Source organism: Astyanax mexicanus, chromosome 4 (assembly GCF_023375975.1).
Source record: "Astyanax mexicanus isolate ESR-SI-001 chromosome 4, AstMex3_surface, whole genome shotgun sequence".
Classification (NCBI taxonomy): domain Eukaryota; kingdom Metazoa; phylum Chordata; class Actinopteri; order Characiformes; family Acestrorhamphidae; genus Astyanax; species Astyanax mexicanus.
Genome location: NC_064411.1, coordinates 42,332,809 through 42,352,259, shown reverse-complemented (window position 1 = coordinate 42,352,259; position 19,451 = coordinate 42,332,809). Strand labels below are relative to the sequence as shown.

At 40.2% G+C, this 19,451-nt stretch overlaps 1 protein-coding gene across 3 annotated transcripts in view; it reads left to right on the top strand.

Moving 5' to 3' along the window:
• Window positions 1–19,451, top strand: part of schip1 (schwannomin interacting protein 1) — a 492,362-nt gene that overhangs the window by 397,488 nt on the left and 75,423 nt on the right. Inside the window, exons 1-2 of one of the 3 annotated variants that reach the window (XM_022678781.2) lie at window positions 8,865–9,355; window positions 16,511–17,206. In XM_022678781.2, coding sequence (XP_022534502.1) covers window positions 9,350–9,355; window positions 16,511–17,206 — 702 coding nt within the window. In that variant the 5' untranslated portion in view covers window positions 8,865–9,349. Of the gene's footprint in view, window positions 1–8,864; window positions 9,356–10,739; window positions 10,955–16,510; window positions 17,207–19,451 lie in introns of those variants that run through there. The other 2 variants (XM_022678780.2, XM_022678779.2) reach the window with 2 other exon arrangements.

Sequence of the window (19,451 nt, the reverse complement as noted above, 5' to 3'; positions counted from 1 at the left end):
GAGGGCTATGGAGCTATGGTATCCCAAGTGGTTGCTATGGTGTTATTAGGTGGTTGAATGTCTAGATGATATAACTAACACAATCTATTAATCGAAAAAAAAATGGGTTCCATTTGGTATGAACTTCTGTACATCATCCAGCGTATGCTAGGGACCTAAATCCAGGGGTTTCTAATAAACTGGCCACATGTATGGGTAGGCGCTGTGTCACTGTGTGATTATGCACAGAATGCAGCCTGTCACTATCGCCTGCAATCAGCACCAAAAGGCAAATGCTTGACCATTTAGCATGTACAATAATAAACCCCCATGTTCACCAAAGGCGCACTAATTTAGATGCTTATCTGCCATCTACACAGTCAACAGCTTGAGCTCTTTGATGTTAACTGGGAACAAAAATTCCATTAAGCCATTAAGGGGGAGCTTGCTCTCTCTCTCTCTCTCTCTCTCTCCTTCCCATACTCATGCTCTCTCTTTCTCTCTCGCTCTCACTCGTTCTCCCAAAGGCCTGAACAACACATTTATTTTCTTTGGGCTCTGACCCATAGCCTGACCTCCAGTCCCGTTGGCCTAGATGGATTAAGGGCCCTGGGGGAGTAGTAGAGGTGGTGTGGTGGGTGGATATGGTGCCTGAGACTGAACTGATCCCCCCACCATTCCTCTTCACCACCACCCAGCCTGGCCAATCTGACTGATTAACATCTCCAGCCTCTGCTAATCACTGCTGGCTTTCAGTTTGATCTAATCAGGCCAGGATTCAGGCTTTGATCCTGATGTTGAGTGACTATTCGCTCTCTAATGAGACACGACGGCAGTGGTTAGGACTTAACAACTTTTTTTTTTTACATTCCCTCTGCAAAGTCTAGCCATGTCTTTATGTCTTGCATCAAAGACAATGTTATAAAGACTAGTGGGGATTCCCTCGGTCATTTAAGGTGATTTGGTGGAGACATGATATCATATACTGTATTGTCATAGACTAAGGCGGACAGGCGTAAATGCAGCGGTGTTAAATAATTTAGTAAGTTAAACAAAACAAGATAAACAAAAGCAAAAGAGAAAGCAAACAAGGGAAGGGAAACTTAAAGAAATAGACAAGAACAAGCAAACTAAAAAATAGAAGGACAAGACTAACAAAGAGTCTTATATACACATCGAGGGTGAGGAACATCTGGGGAAGGAATCAAGGGGGCGGGCTTACAACCAAGACACAAGGGATTGCAGATGGCAGGGCGAGTCAAAGGCAGAGAGCAGACCAAAAACAGAAATTCAAAGGAACAGAAAAAACACAAGACAGACATAAGCTAAGGTAAGACAATCCTTTTTTGCACAAGGTCCAAGGACCCAGCATCCGACAGCTTCCCACACATTTTCAATAAGGGAAAGGACTAGCAATGTTGGATATGGATGGTTGTGGCATAGAGTATGTGTTTTCAAGGCAAACTCTTGAGATGGCAGCAGTATATGGACAAGCATTATCCTCATTGAGTAGTGCACCAGATAACAGCATTTAGATAAGGTAGGGTCAATGGTTGCAAGACCACATTAACACAACAATAGGTTGTGAAGTTGCCAGTAATGAAGACCAAAGGTGATCTGGCATCATATAAAGTTCACCTGGCATCATATAAAATGTCGCCAAGTCTTCTGGATGTGTGATGTCTGACAACAAACCATTGTCTACACCAAGACAAATGCAGGACTCATCACTCCCATTATTGAGTCACTCCATGACAGTCTGGTATGGCTACCCACTCAGTTTCATTCCAGTCGGTGTCAGAGTCGGAGTGTCCTTCTGGGTGCAACAATCATTTTTGACAATGCGTCTATAGCAGCACTCTGATACAAAGCAATAAAATAAGCAAGCAACTTTTCGTATCAATCTCCCTCACTCTCGGCCTTGGCAAACTCGTCTCGGTTTTTATCCTGGCCTGTTCATCGTCCTCCTCTTCCTCCCTCCTCTTCCTCGCCGTCTTCCCAAGGCTGTTTTCTCAGGGTTGAAACCTCCAAGGTCGTGGTGTGCACTTGCTTTTTCGAAGCCAGTGAGCAATTGACAAGAGAGACAGTTTCATTTTCTCTTTTACTGTCAGAAAGCCTCGCACTCTCACCGCCCCCCAACCCCAACACTGGTGATGCGGATAAGCCGAGGAAGATGTTTCTTGCTTTTTTCTTTCTTTCTTTATCATCTCTCTCTCTCTCTATGTCTCTCTCTCTTTCATGCAGTGTCTTATCCTGGTGTCAGTAATAGGCCTGTAGTGATTCTAGACTGATAGCTTCTTCAGTTGAGTGGGGGGATGATTGGCAGGGGTGTCAAGACAGGTGCATCTGGATTGATTGGAACCCCTCCCTTGAGCCCTATTGAGACAGGTGAACCTTACCGATTGGCATTTAGTATCTTTCCTCCCTTCCTTCCCTTCCCTTCCTTTCCCTACTTTCTTGCCTTTACTTCCACTCCAGCACCCCACCCCAGGCAGTGGGAAAAGATAAAAAGAAAATTGAAAGAAAGCAAAAGCAAGATTTCGATTGGGTGGGTTGTAAGGGGCCCGGCGAGAGGCATCGCACTTTCCGTAACCTCTTGCCGGCAACAAAAATCATTCGACGCATCTTTTTTAGCATGCAATGAAGTCATCAGCACTCTTTGACACCTCATGGTGAACTTGGAGGAGCCTGTCTTTGAGATACTGAGCACTATCTTGTATAGCTTTAGCTTTTTAGGGTATTTCTTCAAGCTAATCAAAAGGCCTCTTTTATGACCAGAATGAATTAATATTTAAATTTAGGCTAGACTGATATAGGCAACTTTTGGTCTTATGACCAAGGAGCTGTATAGGTTGGCAGCACGTTTAATAGCATCCCACACATTTTTATTTGTGTCTTCAGGGCAAGACCTTAACATAGCAGCAGTGTGTGGATGAGCCTTGTCTTGTTGGAATAGCAGACACGAGTGTGTGTTCAAAAAAGGTAATGCCACTGGTTTCAGAACCTGATTAAAACACAATTTCTTTTAGTCGTCTCCACCAAGACAAAACCAGACTGCCATTGTGAGCCACTTCTTGTTAGTCCAATTTTTTCTTTCCTTTCTGTTGATTCATTCTGGGTGAAACTATTTTCATAAAAAGATGACATAGTGGCTAGTGAGGGTATAGAGGTTAATGGTAAATGGTTGGTATTGTATTAGTCCCCCGTTGACAAGCTAATTAGCTGGCAGTGCCAAGAAATCTTAAAAATAAGAATTTGCCTGAGAAAGGGCAGCACAACATGAGTCTGCAGTCCCTGAGCACATTTACTGAAATGATCTTCTTATCCTAATTTTTCTTCCTTTTGTGTGACACTACAATTAATGGGCGATCTAACAGTTTTTGTGCCCTCTGGTTTGGTTGTCAAAGTTAGGTTGGATAATGGAAGCTCTAAACTTTTTTTAATTCACCTCGGCAACAACTTTTTAGATGAGGTATATTTTCATCTTTTGACACCCGGACTTTTCCATATCTTTATTCCTTAGCTATGATAAATGCATTGAACCTTTTGTATTATCCAGCAATAACCTAAGACATGTCTTCATTAAATTAATATGGTCCAGATTTAAGTAAATCTGTTAAATCAGTTAAACTTCTAAGTAAGCTCCACTTACGCTGATGTGCCAAAAGTCATAGGTATAAATTAGGTATAAAAAGAGCTGTAACCTTGTGAGTGCAGTTAAACATTGGTCAACATGCTCATGGCAAGGCAACAGGAATGACTGAGTTGGAGTAAGGCCTGATAGTGGTGACAGATGAACAGTACATCCCATTTCCTTGTTGTGTGGAAATTTAACATTCCCTAATCCTAACATTGTCACATGTGCTTTATTACCACCCACAGTGGACAGCGCAATGTGTGCTAATGATTGTGACCTGCAGCTTCTGGTTCTAAATGTCCATGTGAACAGAAAATAATATAATACTTTATATAATACTCACCTCTGAACAGCAAAAGAGCTAGCACTTAGCACGGTTTGCGGCTAATGCTAATACTGCTGGAAAACTCCTGTTTAACGCTGTACCTCAGTGGAGTGGCTTTACCTTTCCTTGCAACCTGACTGGTAAAGGCTATAAGGCTAACTGATGATTTTTGGGGAAATTAAAGGATTTTAAGGGCACCTTATAGTGCAAAAAATGCAAAAGATAGCTTGGCAACATCTAGGGTTCAACCCAGATTATTTAGTCAGACCAACTTTTAAAAAGGAAAGAAATGATATTAGTTGAGGCAATTCGTTTGCTATAGTTTCCGTTCAATTCAATATATTTTTTTAATCAGCTGACTGAAAAATTACAGTAAGGATTTTTAACCATTTTACATTATGTTTTTTTTATAATGTAATGACCTGCTTTTCTACAGAGTATATGGTATTGTACTGGATGTGGATGTGACTTATTGTAAAGCTCTACGTTTACATAAGTAGGTTAATAGTCATTATTCCAATCTAAGAAATCTTTATGATGTTTTTATGCTGTTTATATGACTAGATTAATCGTTTGATAACTGCAGCAATCCAATTCTGAACAGATTATTGGGTGCATGTAAAGGGTGTGTGTCAATTGTAGAATTTAGACCCTCCAAAACCATTGTGAACCAAAACAATTTATGGTATTGATATTAGAAAAGCAAGTCTGTTATCATGCCTTCATCTGTATTCACACTGAACAGCCTTGGATGGAATATTTCTTTTGAAATGATCATTTTAGTTATGAATGTAAAAGCATAATTGAATAGTGGTGTGAGTAATATGCCTGAACTCTGGCATATTCCTCTAAAATTGAATCAAATACGCCCCTAATTGATGAATCACCCTTAAATACAGGGGAATGGAGCATGGAATGTGCGGGCACAAGATGTCTGTATTTTTAAGAGACTTTGTATTCTAGTACGTCTCAATCGGCCGCAGACGGGCCCTGCCCCCAGCCCTTCGCCTCCAGGCTATTCTCCGCAAGGCGTCTGGTGACTGGAGCTTTCTAAAGCCAGGGCTTACCCGAGCCCTCGGCCCTGGCTTCACTAAAGACCCCGATTTTTCGCGCCTCTCAGCACCACGGAGAGCATCTCAATACCCGGCCTTTGAAGTGTTGCTCTCTCTGATTATACCAGTGTAACCCTTTGTTGTTGCACACTCCATTTGTTTGCTACGAGAGCTTGTGTTAACAATGAAAACGTGAAAAAAGTCTACCAAACACACACGACTGTGAACATAAACACTGTACTGTAGATCACACACATGGACTTCTGGCTGCTGTCGCGTTCTCCCAAGAGCCAGGGCCAAAGCGTTCACGTTCGGTTTAAATGATTGAAATGTTACCAGCTGTTCCCCGCAGAGCGTGTGCCTGAAATAGCCTTTGTTGCTGAACGCTTGCAGCAGTGGTCACTGGATGCTGCCACTGCCAGCGCTGCTCTATGGGTGACCAAAGAGGGCCTAGCAAAATAGATACAAACACACACTACAGAATCAAAGGTATTAAAAAGAGTTTATCCTGCTTTTTTTGAGTAACTGTAAGGCTGCAACTAATGGTTATTTTGTTAGTCGACTAATCTGATAATTATTTTTTCGATTATTTAACGATTATTTCTGCATTATTTAAAGCCATTTAAATGTCTAGATGTTGTTTAAATGTGAAAAAATACTAATATTAAGTGAATAAATATGTATCTGTTGTGTTCGGGCATCTCAAACTGTGTGATTGACGGTTAGTCAGCAATTAAATTTGTAGTCAACAAATTTATTCGACATTATCGATGATATCCACTAAATGTTGCAGCTCAAAGTAACTGTCTCTACTGTCTACTTTTCTACTAGATTTTTAGGAGCATTGCTATGAAGATTTGATCGCATTCATTGCCAACAAAGAACGTGTTAGTGAGGTATATTGGCGGAAGCAGCACCAACATTCCAGAGGTCATTACAGTTCCACTGCTCTACAGCTCAATGTATGGGGCTTTATAACCCTTTAGAGAGTCTTAGGCCCAATCCCATTTCTCTTTTGTACCCCTTACCCTTGTTTTCAAGCGTAACCCTTCTTTTTGGAACAGATTTAAAAAAAAGGGAAGGGGTGCAATTCTCCCCCTAAAAATTGAGACAACCATTCAAGCACTTGATACAGATATACAACCTAACTGCTGCTTCTTAACTACTTAACTTTAGGGCATTGTATGTCTTCAGAAAGGTGGCAGGAGGTGCAGCAATAAGTTATTATCATCCGTTCCTTAACTCCTCTGTGATGAGGGGCTGGAATTAGCTCCTATTAGCTTTTATTTTCTTTCATTTTTCTCTTCTGCCTTAAATGCTGCAGCCTCTGCCGACTGTTGCACCATTTAAGGTGGAACATTGGCTAGCTAATGCCCATAAAACATTAAAACTTCACATTAAAGTATGGTAATACAGTGCTTATCATAATTTTTCACAAGTAAAAATACTCTTAATTTGTGCCTTTCTTTGGTCTCTTCTGCTGCCATCTTGCCAGTGATTCTCATAGCCCTCTGTTTTGAGTGAGCCTCTGAAAAATCTCTGTTTGACTGTCATTTTGCTATAACACCCCCCTCCCCCTCCAGCCTAACAATAATTAGGATGCCTTACGTCTAGACGTGAACATGCAAAACAGAAAGGCATGGCTAAGTGGTAGGACCAAGAGGTGAAATGGGATTGAACCTTATTTTTATTGTAAGTACTTCTCTACAGGGACTAGAAATGCCACTGTATGTGTTTTGGGCGTCTATGCCAGCAATTGGTCCAGCTAAATGCATTCATTAGAAACAGCGTCCACAAACAAATCCTGATTGCTGCTGTAAGAAAACCTCATATCTCAGTGAAAAATGAAAACCGCTTCAAGTAATTCTGAGCCGCTTCCATACTTATTCCACTTTAAAAGGGCTGTTCACACAGTGTAATTTTTTTTTTTTTTGATTTTGTAACTGGTGTAAAACAATAATAAAAGAGTATTATCTTTGTTCACACAGTGAACTCAAATCTGAACTCTTATTTCAAGTAATTCTAATGCAACTCCCATACATGGAATGCTCTAATGATAAGGATTGTTCAAATAACATACAAAATTTGGATTTATTCAGACATGCAGTTCAAACACTGTTTTTTTTCCGCATGAATCAGATTCAAGCAGATTATCAAAGTAATATGAATTTGTTCCACATAAGTCTAGACCACTTCTGTCGATCCATTTTAACATGAAATGTTCACACATTGTTAAGGGAATGATTCACGCATTGTCTGGGATTGTTTTTAAGTGTTGGTGAAAAAAAAGTGGTGTAAAGAATGTTAAAAATGTAAAACATTTGGTACAGTATGTCTTTATTCAGACAGGCAGAACAAATCCATTTTTTCCACATACCCAATTTGAGCAGGACAGTGGCAGGAATGGCAAAAAGAGTCATAAAGCCCTGCTTTTCCCCAAATGTGTTTCAAATCTGATTCAGATCTGATTTCTAACACATGAGTAATCTGATTAGGATTATTTGATTAGAAGAAGTTCGGTGAGAAACCAGATTAGTTTGATTGATCACTGACTCCAGATGCAGTGTTGAAAGATACTGTTCATCCTGAAGTGGCATTGCTGGGTAAACACTGACCTAAACACTCCTCACCTTCTTAACGCCTGTTTTCTCTCCATCTATGCGTCTTTTTCTCTGCTTACTGCGACAGGGTCAGTGAGTTCAGTACACACAGCTTTTATTATACCTGCCTGACGTCTGTCACTACACTGACTATACTGTGCCTAGATACAGGATCCTCCCTGCTAAGAGAGAGATAGAGAGAGAGAGAGAGAGAGACAGAGAGAGAGGAACAGAAACATAGAAAAGAGAAAAAAAGAGATATTGAAGGGCAGAGAAAGGCTGAGATAAACACAGAGATACAGAAAGACAAAAAGGAGAAGTAGGAGAGAGCAAAGAAAAGATTAAGCTGATCATGAGAAGGAGATAGGGAGAATACACAGCAAAGAGAGAAGGAGTAAGGGCAAATGAGAAGAAAAAGATGGAGAAAAAGAGGAGAGAGAGACACACAAGGAAAGACTTAGAAAAGAGAAAAAGGGTAAATTAGCAGTAAGAGAGACAGGAAGGAGGAGACAAAGAAAGGGCAAGGGAAGGGAATGCTAGGGAGAGGGAGATGAAAGAGTGAAAAGGAGATAAAACATGAGAAAGATTGGTAAGGTGAAGGGGGGATGAAGGAATGAAGGAAGAGAATGAGTGAAAATACGGGAGGAGAGAGAGAGCGAGGAAAAGTGTAAGAGCTGTGAGATTGAGGAGCGAAATCACTTAGAAAAGAAGAGAAGGTGAGCGAGAAAAAGAGGAAGAGAAGGTGTGACAGTAAGGGAGAGAGAGAGAGAGCGAGAAAGAGAGATGTTGCAAGTGAGAAGAGAGGAGACGAAAAGGAGGACAGAAAGAAAAAGCCAGTAAGGGGAAAACTATAGGAAAAGAGAGAAGAAAGTGATGTAAAACCACAGAGAGGGGTGATGTAAACAATAAAAGAAAGAGAGGAGTGACAAGAGAGAGAGTAGAAAGCTGGTGAAAGGGAGGAGAGGCAGAGACGTTTAGGAAAGGAGAGAGAGAGAGAGAGAGAGAGAGAGAGAGAGAGAGAGAGAGAGAGAGAGAGAGAGAGAGAGACGAAAAAGAGAGGAAGGAGAAAGAGAGAAGACTTGGACCAGAAGAAGAGAGACTGAGATAAACAGTAAGAGAGAGAGAGAGAGAGATAGAGAGAGAGAGAGAGAGAGAGAGAGAGAGAGAGAGAGCGAGAAGTGACAAAAAGGGAGGAGAGAGGGAGAGAGAGAGTAGAAGGCTGGTGAGAGGGAGAGAGGCAGAGACACTTAAAGAAGAAGAAGAGAGAGAGAGAGAGAGAGAGAGAGAGAGAGAGAGAGTGGGGAAAGAAGGAAGAGAAGGAGTGGTGAAAGAAAGGGAGGAGAGAGGGAAAGAGAGAGAGGAAAAGGCTGCTGGTGAAAGGGAGGAGAGACGGATACACTTGGAAAAGAAGAGAGAGAGAGAGAGAGAAAGTGAGATAGACAGTAAAAGACAGAGAGAGCGAGATTCGTACTCGGTGTGTGAGTGTGTGTACGTGTGTAAGTGTGTGTGTGAGTGTGTATGTAAGTGCGTGTGTGCGCGTGTAGACCCGGGGGCTGCTGCCTGCTCCCTGCTCGCGGAGAGATGAAGTACAGCGCGCGCTCCCTCTGCTCCTCGCCGGCGCGCTCTCCTATCGGCGGCTGAGCGGCGCGTGCGTGTGCCCGCGAGCCCGATCCGCTGAAGTTCGCCGCTGTTCGCCGCTGCTCGCGCTCCGGGCCGGATCATGTCCTGAGGAGAGAACCGCGCGCGGACACACAACATGACAGTAAGTGTCCGCTCTACGCGCCGCTCCTGCCGGCTCCACCCGCTGTCCTCGCGCCGGCCAAGCCCATGTTTTCAGCTGCGAGCGTGTGTGTGTTTGAGTGTGTATGTGTGTGTGTTTGTGTATGTGTGTAGCCGCTCCTCTCTGTTGCCGGGTGGAGATCAGCTTTTTCACATTCCCACTTTTTTAGGACATTACATCATTTAGCGAGTCAGCGCGCGAGTGACTCTGCGATTCCGCGAGAAGATTCATATATATATATTTTTTTTTTGTTTGTTTGTTTTGTTTATATAAACATATAATATTCATTTATTTATAACTGTACTGTTATGTTTGTATTGCATTTTATAGGATGTGCAATAAATAGTGTTGTATTGGTGCTGACACGCGCGCACAGTGACGTTTGGGAGAGGCTTGGAGTCTCCTGCACTTTAAAAAATTACCATTTAGGCATATAACAACAGTATATACATATAACTACAGTATTTACATAGAACTACAGAACCTATAACTATCAGGTAAAGTTACTATAATATAGCCTAGTAGGCTACATTTAATTGATGTTGATGCGCGTGCACGATGACGTTTGGGAGAGGCTTGAGGTCTCGAGCACTTTAAATATGGGCAGTGTACTAAAATATCTATATCAATGGCATGTCCTATATATAAATATTTGTATATATGTTTATATGTGTGTGTGTACCAGGTATATACATTGTAAGTAGCAGTAAGTGGGTTTTAATAACGTAAACATTGTACACGTTTGTACTATATAGTACTGTATTAGATGTAGAGCAGCATTACAGCATTGTAGGTGCTGACGCGCGAGCACGATGACGTTTGGGAGAGGCTTGGGGTCTGTCTCTTGGGAGGCACTTATTTATTTATTTTTGTCATTATATATAGCTAGATTATGTGCTAGATAACCCTATTCATAATATATACATATATGTATGCATCTAGTTTTTATTATTACTATTTTGTACAACTTACAGGCCTAATTGTCCTGAATGTCCTGAATCTCAATTCAATAATCAGTAATCATATCCAGCACAGCTCGTGACAAACAGAAAATGGGCAGATATAGCCTGGGTGCAGCTGTTCATTTGCATGAATTGTGTGCCACTGTGTCGAATCAGCGTGTGTGTGTGTGTTTGTGTGTATTTTGGCTACTCCACGCGCACACTGCGATATCCCGCCACCACGCCATTATTTAAAGTGCTGCGGAAAGCTCAGAGTGATGCTTTTTTCCAGCACTTTAAATAATGACGCTGTTTAATACCGCAGTAAAACACTCCCTGTTTAAAGACGGATTTCACCGAATTCACCCCGTGCCCTTTTAAGCCGGCGCTGCGCATGCGCAGATTCAAACAGCGGATTCCCGCGGCTCGCCTTTTAAACGGAGCTGTATAAACGTCTCCTCGCCTCGAAAGGTTTTTAAAATATGATATTTATCAACGTTAAAACTCTAAAACGAGGACATATCGCTGCACAGTAACCGCTGTGTTAGGATTTGCGCCGCGGTGTGATGGAGAGAGCGCTGTCCGCGGAGGGAAGCGGGCGGTTCGGCGGAGCGGAGAGCAGATGAGCGCTGCGGTCACGGTGAGATACGGAGAGTCACCCAGTCTCTATTAACACGAAGTTCTGGATAAATGTGATTTTTGTGTTCATGTGGAAATGAATAACGGAGCCGTTTATGGGTTAAGCGTTTCATTTGTTCAGTATTAGCCTGTTATTTTAAGCTCGTTAACGTTTAACCTGCGGCGAGGACACGCACGAAATCCGGCTTATGTACGTTACGTTGCCTGGGTGACGCTATATAGGCTACGCAGTTTACGTTGCGTGTATTTTACGTGAACCTTTCAGTCTGCCTTTCAGACTGACATTTTCACTTAATGGAGTCAAGTATCAAAACTATGAAAATAGTGTAGTTATATAATTAAAACTATTATCTCGGTTTAATAAATAGTGTCATGCTAATAAAGTAAGTAAGTAAGTATTCCCTAATTTTAAGGAATCGTTCCCTCGGTTTAATAAACTGTGATTCAATATTGACAAATCTTACTTCTCAACCAAATAAACCGTTTCCTTAGTTTAATAAATCCTTACCTCACTTTAATACATTGTTCCCTCATTTGAATAATGTATTTCCCTAGTTTAACTAATTATTACTTAAGTTTAATAAATAGTTTCCTCACTTTAATAAATTGTTCCCTTGCTTTAATAAATTATTCCTCTAGTTTAATTAATTATCCCTAAGTTTAATAAATTGTTCCGTAACTTTAATAAATTGTTCTTTCACTTTAATAAATTATTCCCCAAGTTCATTTAATCATTCCGTTTTAATAAATCGTTCCCACAATTTAATAAACGATTATTCATTTTAAATTATTCCATCAGTTTCATAAATCCTTCCCTCAGCTTAATAAATCGTTTTCTTTTTTTAATAAATCATTCACATAGTTAAAAAAATGTTCCCCTAGTTTATTTAATTATTCCAACAGTTTAGTAAATAGTTCCCTCAGTTTAATAAATCATTCCCACAATTTAATAAACTGTTTCTCGATTTTTTTAAAATTGCGTCCTCACATAAAATTCCCCAGGTTTTAACAAATCTCTTTACTTAATTTAATAAATCGTTCTCCTACTTTAATAAATTGTTCCTGCAGCTTAAAAATATATTATTTTAGTTTAATTAATCATTCCATTAGTTTAATAAAATGTTACCTTACTTTTTTAAATTTCATAAATCGTTCTCCTCAGGCTACATTGTCTTTCTAATGTCTGCTGTTGTTGAGGGGACTCCATGGATCAATTTGCGAATTAACATATAATTAGCTTCTTATTATGTCATTGTTTCATTATTTACTCACAAAATCACTGAACAGTTTCTTAACTGCTTAAATGGAAGACTGCCTCTGTCATGGTTTGTATAAGGGTCGAGATTATTTTACAGAGTGATGATTTTCCAGCTCGAACACACTTGATTCAGCTAATCAGGTAATCAAGCAATGTGGGTTAGGGTTAGAGCGTGTTTGAGCGAGGCAACTCAATTTACACCCACCACTGATCTACTCAGTAACTTTTGGGAGATTGTTTGTTTGATGTGTGTTGATTTGTTGGTAATAAATAAAAAGCAGCAGCAGTGTCCTCGAGGTGACGAAAAGCCCTCTTGAAGCCACTAAACTGGACATTCTCATTAGCTTTGCAGTCAATCATTGAGCTATAAACAGCTTTTGCGGATCATGAAGACAAGGTTATTCAGACACTTTTGGAAGGACCGGAGCAGGCTTTGAGAGATACATTTAAATTCCTAATCTACTCATGGTGCTGGTCTTTTCTGTTAATAAATCAATAAATTTCAGCAACAAAAAAGTAAGTGATATGTTCCTTTTAGTTGTTCAAAAGTTCTTCTCTTACTTTTGTATTCTAACTGTAGGTACTACATCAGTGTTTACTACTTCAGTTTACTGCCTCTTCATATACTGTATGTTTTCCAACCTGAAGGTACGAGCTGTACAGGGCCAGCATAGTATAGTAGCGTGAGTAACTTAGCATTTGCATTTGTATTTGTTTATTTACAAGCGATTTACAAACAACTTTAGGAATGACGTATCTTTAAGAATGCCAATTTTACACCTGTTTCCCAAAACCATCTTATTCCACACAACTCAATCTGTAAGTTTGATTTTTGTTGCCGTCTGATGTAGTTTCTGTGATCTGATGACTTTTTCTTAAAATATATATATATATATATATATATATATATATATCATATATATAAATACATCTTAAGAAATTTGGTGGGTCAGAATTCTCTCAGGTTGAGAACAAGCTTAAGAACCACGTAAATTAATAAGGTTTTCAGAAACACTGGTAATTTTAAGAATTAAAAGTTCTGAGCCATAAGAAGGTTTTGGGAAACAATAGATGTTTTTTAGCCCTTACATTATAGCTAGTTTAATCTACCTTTATCTCTTCTCTCTTCCCCCTGTCTTACTTATTTCTCTCACTTTTTCATGGGTGCATAAAGATTATGGAACTGGTTTGGACATCATCACATCTCCACTTTCTGTATCCATCCTGTTTCAAATTAAAAGCCCACTTTAGAATTTGTAGTTGTGATTTTATGACATAAAATTAATAAAATTCTGAAGCAGTTGCATCAAACATTTTGCAGTGGTTGGCCATAATTTCCAAATATAAAGTATGTAGGGAAAAGCTAGTGTAAATGGGAAAGAATGAATACTATGCAAGCTTTAAGAGAAGAAAAAATAAATGTCCAATTAAACCCTAATTTGGATAATATTTTGATACTGATTACATTTATTAAATCAATACTGCACAGAGTATAGAGTTTGCTCAATCTATTTTTGCACATAAGGTCTATTAGGTTGCTTAGTAGTGTGTAGTTGTATTTATTTGCACACCGGGTTGTATTCGTATGTAATTATACGCCAGTGCGCTGCAATTATGATCCCTGAAAATAAACCAGTGGGGGAGAAAAGGCCAGAATCATAAAAATAGCTCAGCAAAGGCCACATGATCCCACATAAACAACTAGTCCAGACAGTGGCTTAAAGTGGTGATCTTCAGTTTCAGTCGCATTAGTTCAGACTACGGGTCTGACATATTGTATTGTTTACGATAATATATTACCATTAATTTATTAATAATTATTAGCATTACATTATTTGCATGTTACTTTATTTATCAAATAAAATTCAGCATTATTTTCTGCATTGTAGATTAATACTAAAGTTTAACAAAAAAGTGTTGAACAAACCAGAATATGTTTTATATTTTAGTTTTTTTAAAGTAGATCGATCTCTTCTTATACAGGCTGCTTTATGAGGTAGAGTCTCCTGGAATGGCTTTCAGTTAACAGCTGTGCTGAACTTCTCACAAGTTAATTACTGGAATTTCTTGCCTCTTATTGTGTTTGAGATCATCAGTTGTAAAGTTGTGAAGAGGTAGAGTTGGTGGTGTACAGTGAATTGCTATATTTGAGTAATGTTCTAATCCATATTATGGCAAGAACTACTCAACTAATCAACTGTCCAGTCGCAAAGACTGCCCCAGAAAAAGGATGAGAAACAGTTACCTCTGTTGCACAGGAAAAGTTCATCAGAGTTACCAGCCTCAGAAATCACATGTAACAGCAGCCCTAATAAGAGCACCTTAATGCGTCACAGAGTATTATGGTTTGTTTAACACTTACTACATAACAGTTACTACATGATACCTTATGTGTTTCTTCATAGACAGTATTCATTTACAATGTAGGGAAAAAAAACATTGAATGAGAAGGAGTGTCCAAACTTTTGATTGGTGCATCGTTATTATTTTATACAAATCCTGGTTGTTTGATATGCATGCACTTAGACAGTCAGGCCACTCAAGAGCTGGGAAACTGTACCATACATAAAAGCACACAGTTCTAAGTAAATCTACCTTTCTTGCTTTATTGGACACAATAAATAACACTTCACAGCTCTAGGGTGGTGCAGCTGTCTAACTGCTTGATCACTGCAGGTTATATGCATGCACTTAATATTCTGCACTTAAATTTTTTTTAGCAAAAAATAAAACATACATTTTGTTGTATTAGTTTATTCTTGCAGTTTAAAAAAAATATATATTTTATTGTTTTGTCATATTCACAAAAAAACAGTTTTCATAAAAATACCTTTTAACACTGTGATAGGATATTAGGACCACCCATATACAGTAGATAGTAGTTCAGTTCATCAGACACTAGTTCAGTCTTGTTATTTTTAAAACACCGCTGAATTAAATGGCTTAAGATTAAGCAAGCTAAACATGTCTTATGGACTATGTTGAAAGTTGTCATTCAGTATGAGTCTAGAAACAGCACAAGTTGTCTGTCTTTCCATGGAGAAATCAGTGCTTGCTAATCCAGCCCGACTCAAAGCGGTAGAAAGGGGAGCGAGCGGAGACCCAGAGGGTGGTGCGTCACACTGCATCCGTCAGCATGCTAAGAAAGCGTGTGCAGGAAGGAAAGGCCTCCTGTGGCAGGAAGCCTGATTGTGTTTCTGGTGTGGAACCATGGCACTAAAGTCACTAATCTAAGTGTGCACACATTTCACAAAATCTTCAGGCCTTCTTCTTGGTTTCCTCCTGTTCTTTGCCCAGTCACCCCCTGATCTGTTGCTCTCTTCTCCCTCTGATTTTTTCCACTTTTTTGTTTCCTTATCTCTCTATGACATGTGACAGTGCTTTAGTGTGTGTGTTTGTGTATCACAATGACTGCTTGTTGGGTTGAAAAGATTGAAACATGCAGTATTGTGGAAAAGGTCTCAGGCCAGGCAAGAAAATTGATTCTGAGCTATTCATGTTTTCCTTTTTAAAGATTAATATGATAAAAGTGAAGAATGGCTTGTTTTCGGGTATTATTGCTGTCATGTGAGAAGGTTGATGGTCAGATGATCAGAAGAAAATAACATGTTTGGTTCTTGTTTTCAGAAAGGAAGCAACAGTTCAAATGTCAACACACTGGATTTAAATGAATTTAACATAATAATGCAATATCAGTATATATTTCTTGTTAGTATGTTTTGTGCTGGTATAAGTGGATTAGACACAGCAGTGCTTCTGGTGTCTCTAAACATCTCAATGTTCCGGGTGGGCTGAGAATAGACCATCAACAAGACCAACACAAACTAGGATTCTAGTAAATTATTTCCTGTTGCTTTATATACATGCAGTTACAGACAGACAGACCACGTCAAAAGCTGGGAAACTGTACTAAACCTAAATTCTTTTTTGGACACAGAAACATGTCCAGCTTCACAGCTCTAAAGTGGTACAACTGGCTAACAGCCTGATCATCAGGAGTTCATTGGAAGTTCAAATTCTCAGCGGGTTGTGGTCAGCAGTCTGAAGTCTGAGGCATTTTCTCTTCTGAGTCTGGAAAACTGTGATAACAGGAATCCAACCCCCTTAAATAGAACTTAGTAATGAACAAATTGAGGCAGTGGAGGACTTTTATTGACCAGATAAGCAGCTTTGAATCAATTTTAAAATTTCTCAGGTATCCTAAGACCCCTGCACAGTGCTGTCCAGGCCTCGCTGTATGGAATATGAGTAGCAACTCCTTATACTTACTGGCTCTCTCCCTCTTTCTATCTCTCGCAGGATTACCGGGAGGATGGAATGGACCTGGGGAGCGACGCCTCCAGTCGCTCCGGCTCCGAGTCCAACTCCAACAAGGTGACGCCGTGCTCCGAGTGCAAGTCCTCGCCCAGCCTGGAGCTGGCCGCCCTGGACGACTACGACGAAGAGGACGAGGACTACCAGCAGTATAAGAAGAGGGTCATTGAGGACTGGGAAAGCGAGTACGGCGCCAATTACGCCGACAACCAGCAGCCAGCCGAGAATGACGGAGCCTTCCGCAAGCCGGCGAACAGCCGCAGCCTGGCCGAGGAGCTCCAGGATGTTAAGAGCACTCCGCCACCCCCGACAGACCAGACCACGGCCACCGTTGCGGCCGCCGTGCCCGAGGAACTCAAGCAGAATGGCAACTTGATTCTGCCCAACACTCAGCACCTCCTGTCCCCAAGCTCAGGCAGGGGGAAGGCCCTGGCCAAGCCTGGACACAGGAGCCCTGGTGCGGGCGGGGGTGGCGGGACAGGAGTGCTAGGAGGTGGCGGGACTGGGCTCGGGAGCTGCTACCGCCTCGGGGGTTACAAAGAGGAGAGCGTTCTGGAGGAGTCTCAGCTCCCCACCATGGACTGGGCGGCACTGGAGAGGCACCTGGCTGGCCTGCAGTTCAGGGAGCAGCAGGAGAACCACAACCAGAACCAGGGCCTGGGCCGGACCAACTCCACCAATGTGAGTCACGGCGATGCTCTTTACTTTGCTTTGGGAAGAACTGAGGGTCATAGGATCATGCATAATGCAATGAATGACTGGCTTGAGGTTAGACGTTGGATATGATGTCAGAAAGAGAAAACAGAGTAAATCCAACAGATGCAGCCTGCCAAGTCATGCTGTTAGCTATGTATAGGGTTGAGGTTTGAGATAGCTGTTGGGCTGCTTTCTGAGAAATTATTTTCAGATGGTGAGCTTTAGTTTAAAATAACACACTTTAAAGCTCAGTTGTTTTTAAAGAATAAATGGTATCAGTAAGGCTGGATGATATGAACTCAAATTGATATATCAATCGATTACAATTAGGGGTGGGACAATATATCTAGATTGCAATATATTAATTCTTTTTAATTGTAGCGTATCGATACTTGCTTTTGAAATGTAATATTTTTATTGAAACATAGGCACTCTAAACTCCTGGTATTTGCTTATATAGGAGTATTTTATCCTCTTTAATAACATAGATGTCATGAATTATTGTGATATCATATCGTGAAATGCCCTGTGTTACCCACCACTAATAAGATTAATGAATGATTACTTGAATGACCAGACAAAGCATTTGTCTTCGATAAAAGCTGCTCAATTTGTTCAGTTGCCTTTGTTTTCGAGTTCTCCTCCATGTTGTTTCCATGTCCAGGCTGAACAGGGTTGAGTCATGTAACCATGTACACAAAAGGATGTTTTTAACGGGATGGTACATGAATGAACATAGATTTAAAAAAAAACTTTCTGACTATATAACCTGGAGAAGGTTCGGCATATTGATTTAATTGATTTTCATTTAATTGCCAAACTCTAGGTGTCTGTGCTCAATAGGGGTGTCACGATCTCGATATTTTATCGAAATCGATCGAAATGAGGTCATGGTCTCGAGTATCGAAGTCAAAACGAGAATCGACGATCCCTCCCGCGCGCGCTACGCAAATGGCGCAGCGCGCTACGCAAATGGGGCAGCACCAACACAGCGCATCCTATTCATGTAAATAGAGAGAGCCCGCCCTCAGTTCTGCTGTGTGAGAGGCAGAGAACAGCTGCCTTTCAGCCACGGAGGAGAAACTGAAAACGGACTTATAGAATTAAAGAAAGGGCTCTCAAGTTTTGAGTGTCGGCGGGAGTGTGATCACTGTTTTTTTATCTGTCCAACGGGGGAGGGGGGGGGGGTTGGGGTGCGCGCAGGTTTTGTATCTGTATCTGACGGAGGGGTGGGTGCGCGCAGGTGAGAGCGTGTGAACTCGCTGAAATGCGTGTGTCAGTGTGACTTGAGAACACTGACTATAGATCACAGTCAGGTGGATTAAAAATCTTAAACTTATGATTGACTACACCTGTTGCTTTCCATTGAATTAAAAAAACAACTTTCTCTCAGATAAAGTTAATAATATATCTTTCTTAAAGAAAAAAACTTGTAATTCTCAGGGACCGAGTCTTATTTTTCATGTTTAACTGTTATAGTAGGATAGAGTTCAGTTTGTTAAGGCTTTAATTGTTCCTATTTTTTTATTTTTTTTATTTTATTTTGCACGTTGCAGTTTTAATAGTGCACACTGTTGCTACCAAAAAAGTCACTAGATGGCATTACCATATATATATTAATAAATAATAATAATAATAATAATAATAATAATAATAATAATAATAATAATAATAAATAATATATTATTTAAATTTTATGAGGCATAAAATAATAAAATGTAAATATATAATAAAAAAGAAAATCGAGAATTGAATCGAATCGTGACCCTCAAATCGGAAATAAAATCGAATCGAGGATTTAGAGAATCGTGACACCCCTAGTGCTCAAGGTTTAAAAATTGAAGCTCATTTGTAGCAACTCCATTGTATCAACTCCTGGAGCTGTGTCGATGGTCATAAAGAATAGGCTGGAGTATCTGCAGACAGACAAGAAAGCCACCACAGCCACAGTACATTCAGTTGCAGCTTGGTAGAATATTATTATGGTGTCTCTTTGGCAGATGTCATTATGTGGCTCATGGGGTCTGGTGCTGAGTCTAGCCTAAATCAGATGGACACTTGAGACGAGATGTTAGTCTAAAGGAGTGACCTAGTGAATGGTGGATCTGATGGGAGTGCTTTTTTTCATTCATTTAATCTTGGTTTATATTTGGAATGAATAGGTTTAAATATATGTGTGTGTACAATGTACTATGTGTCCTAAAAACAGTGGAAACTCTGTCCAATGAAT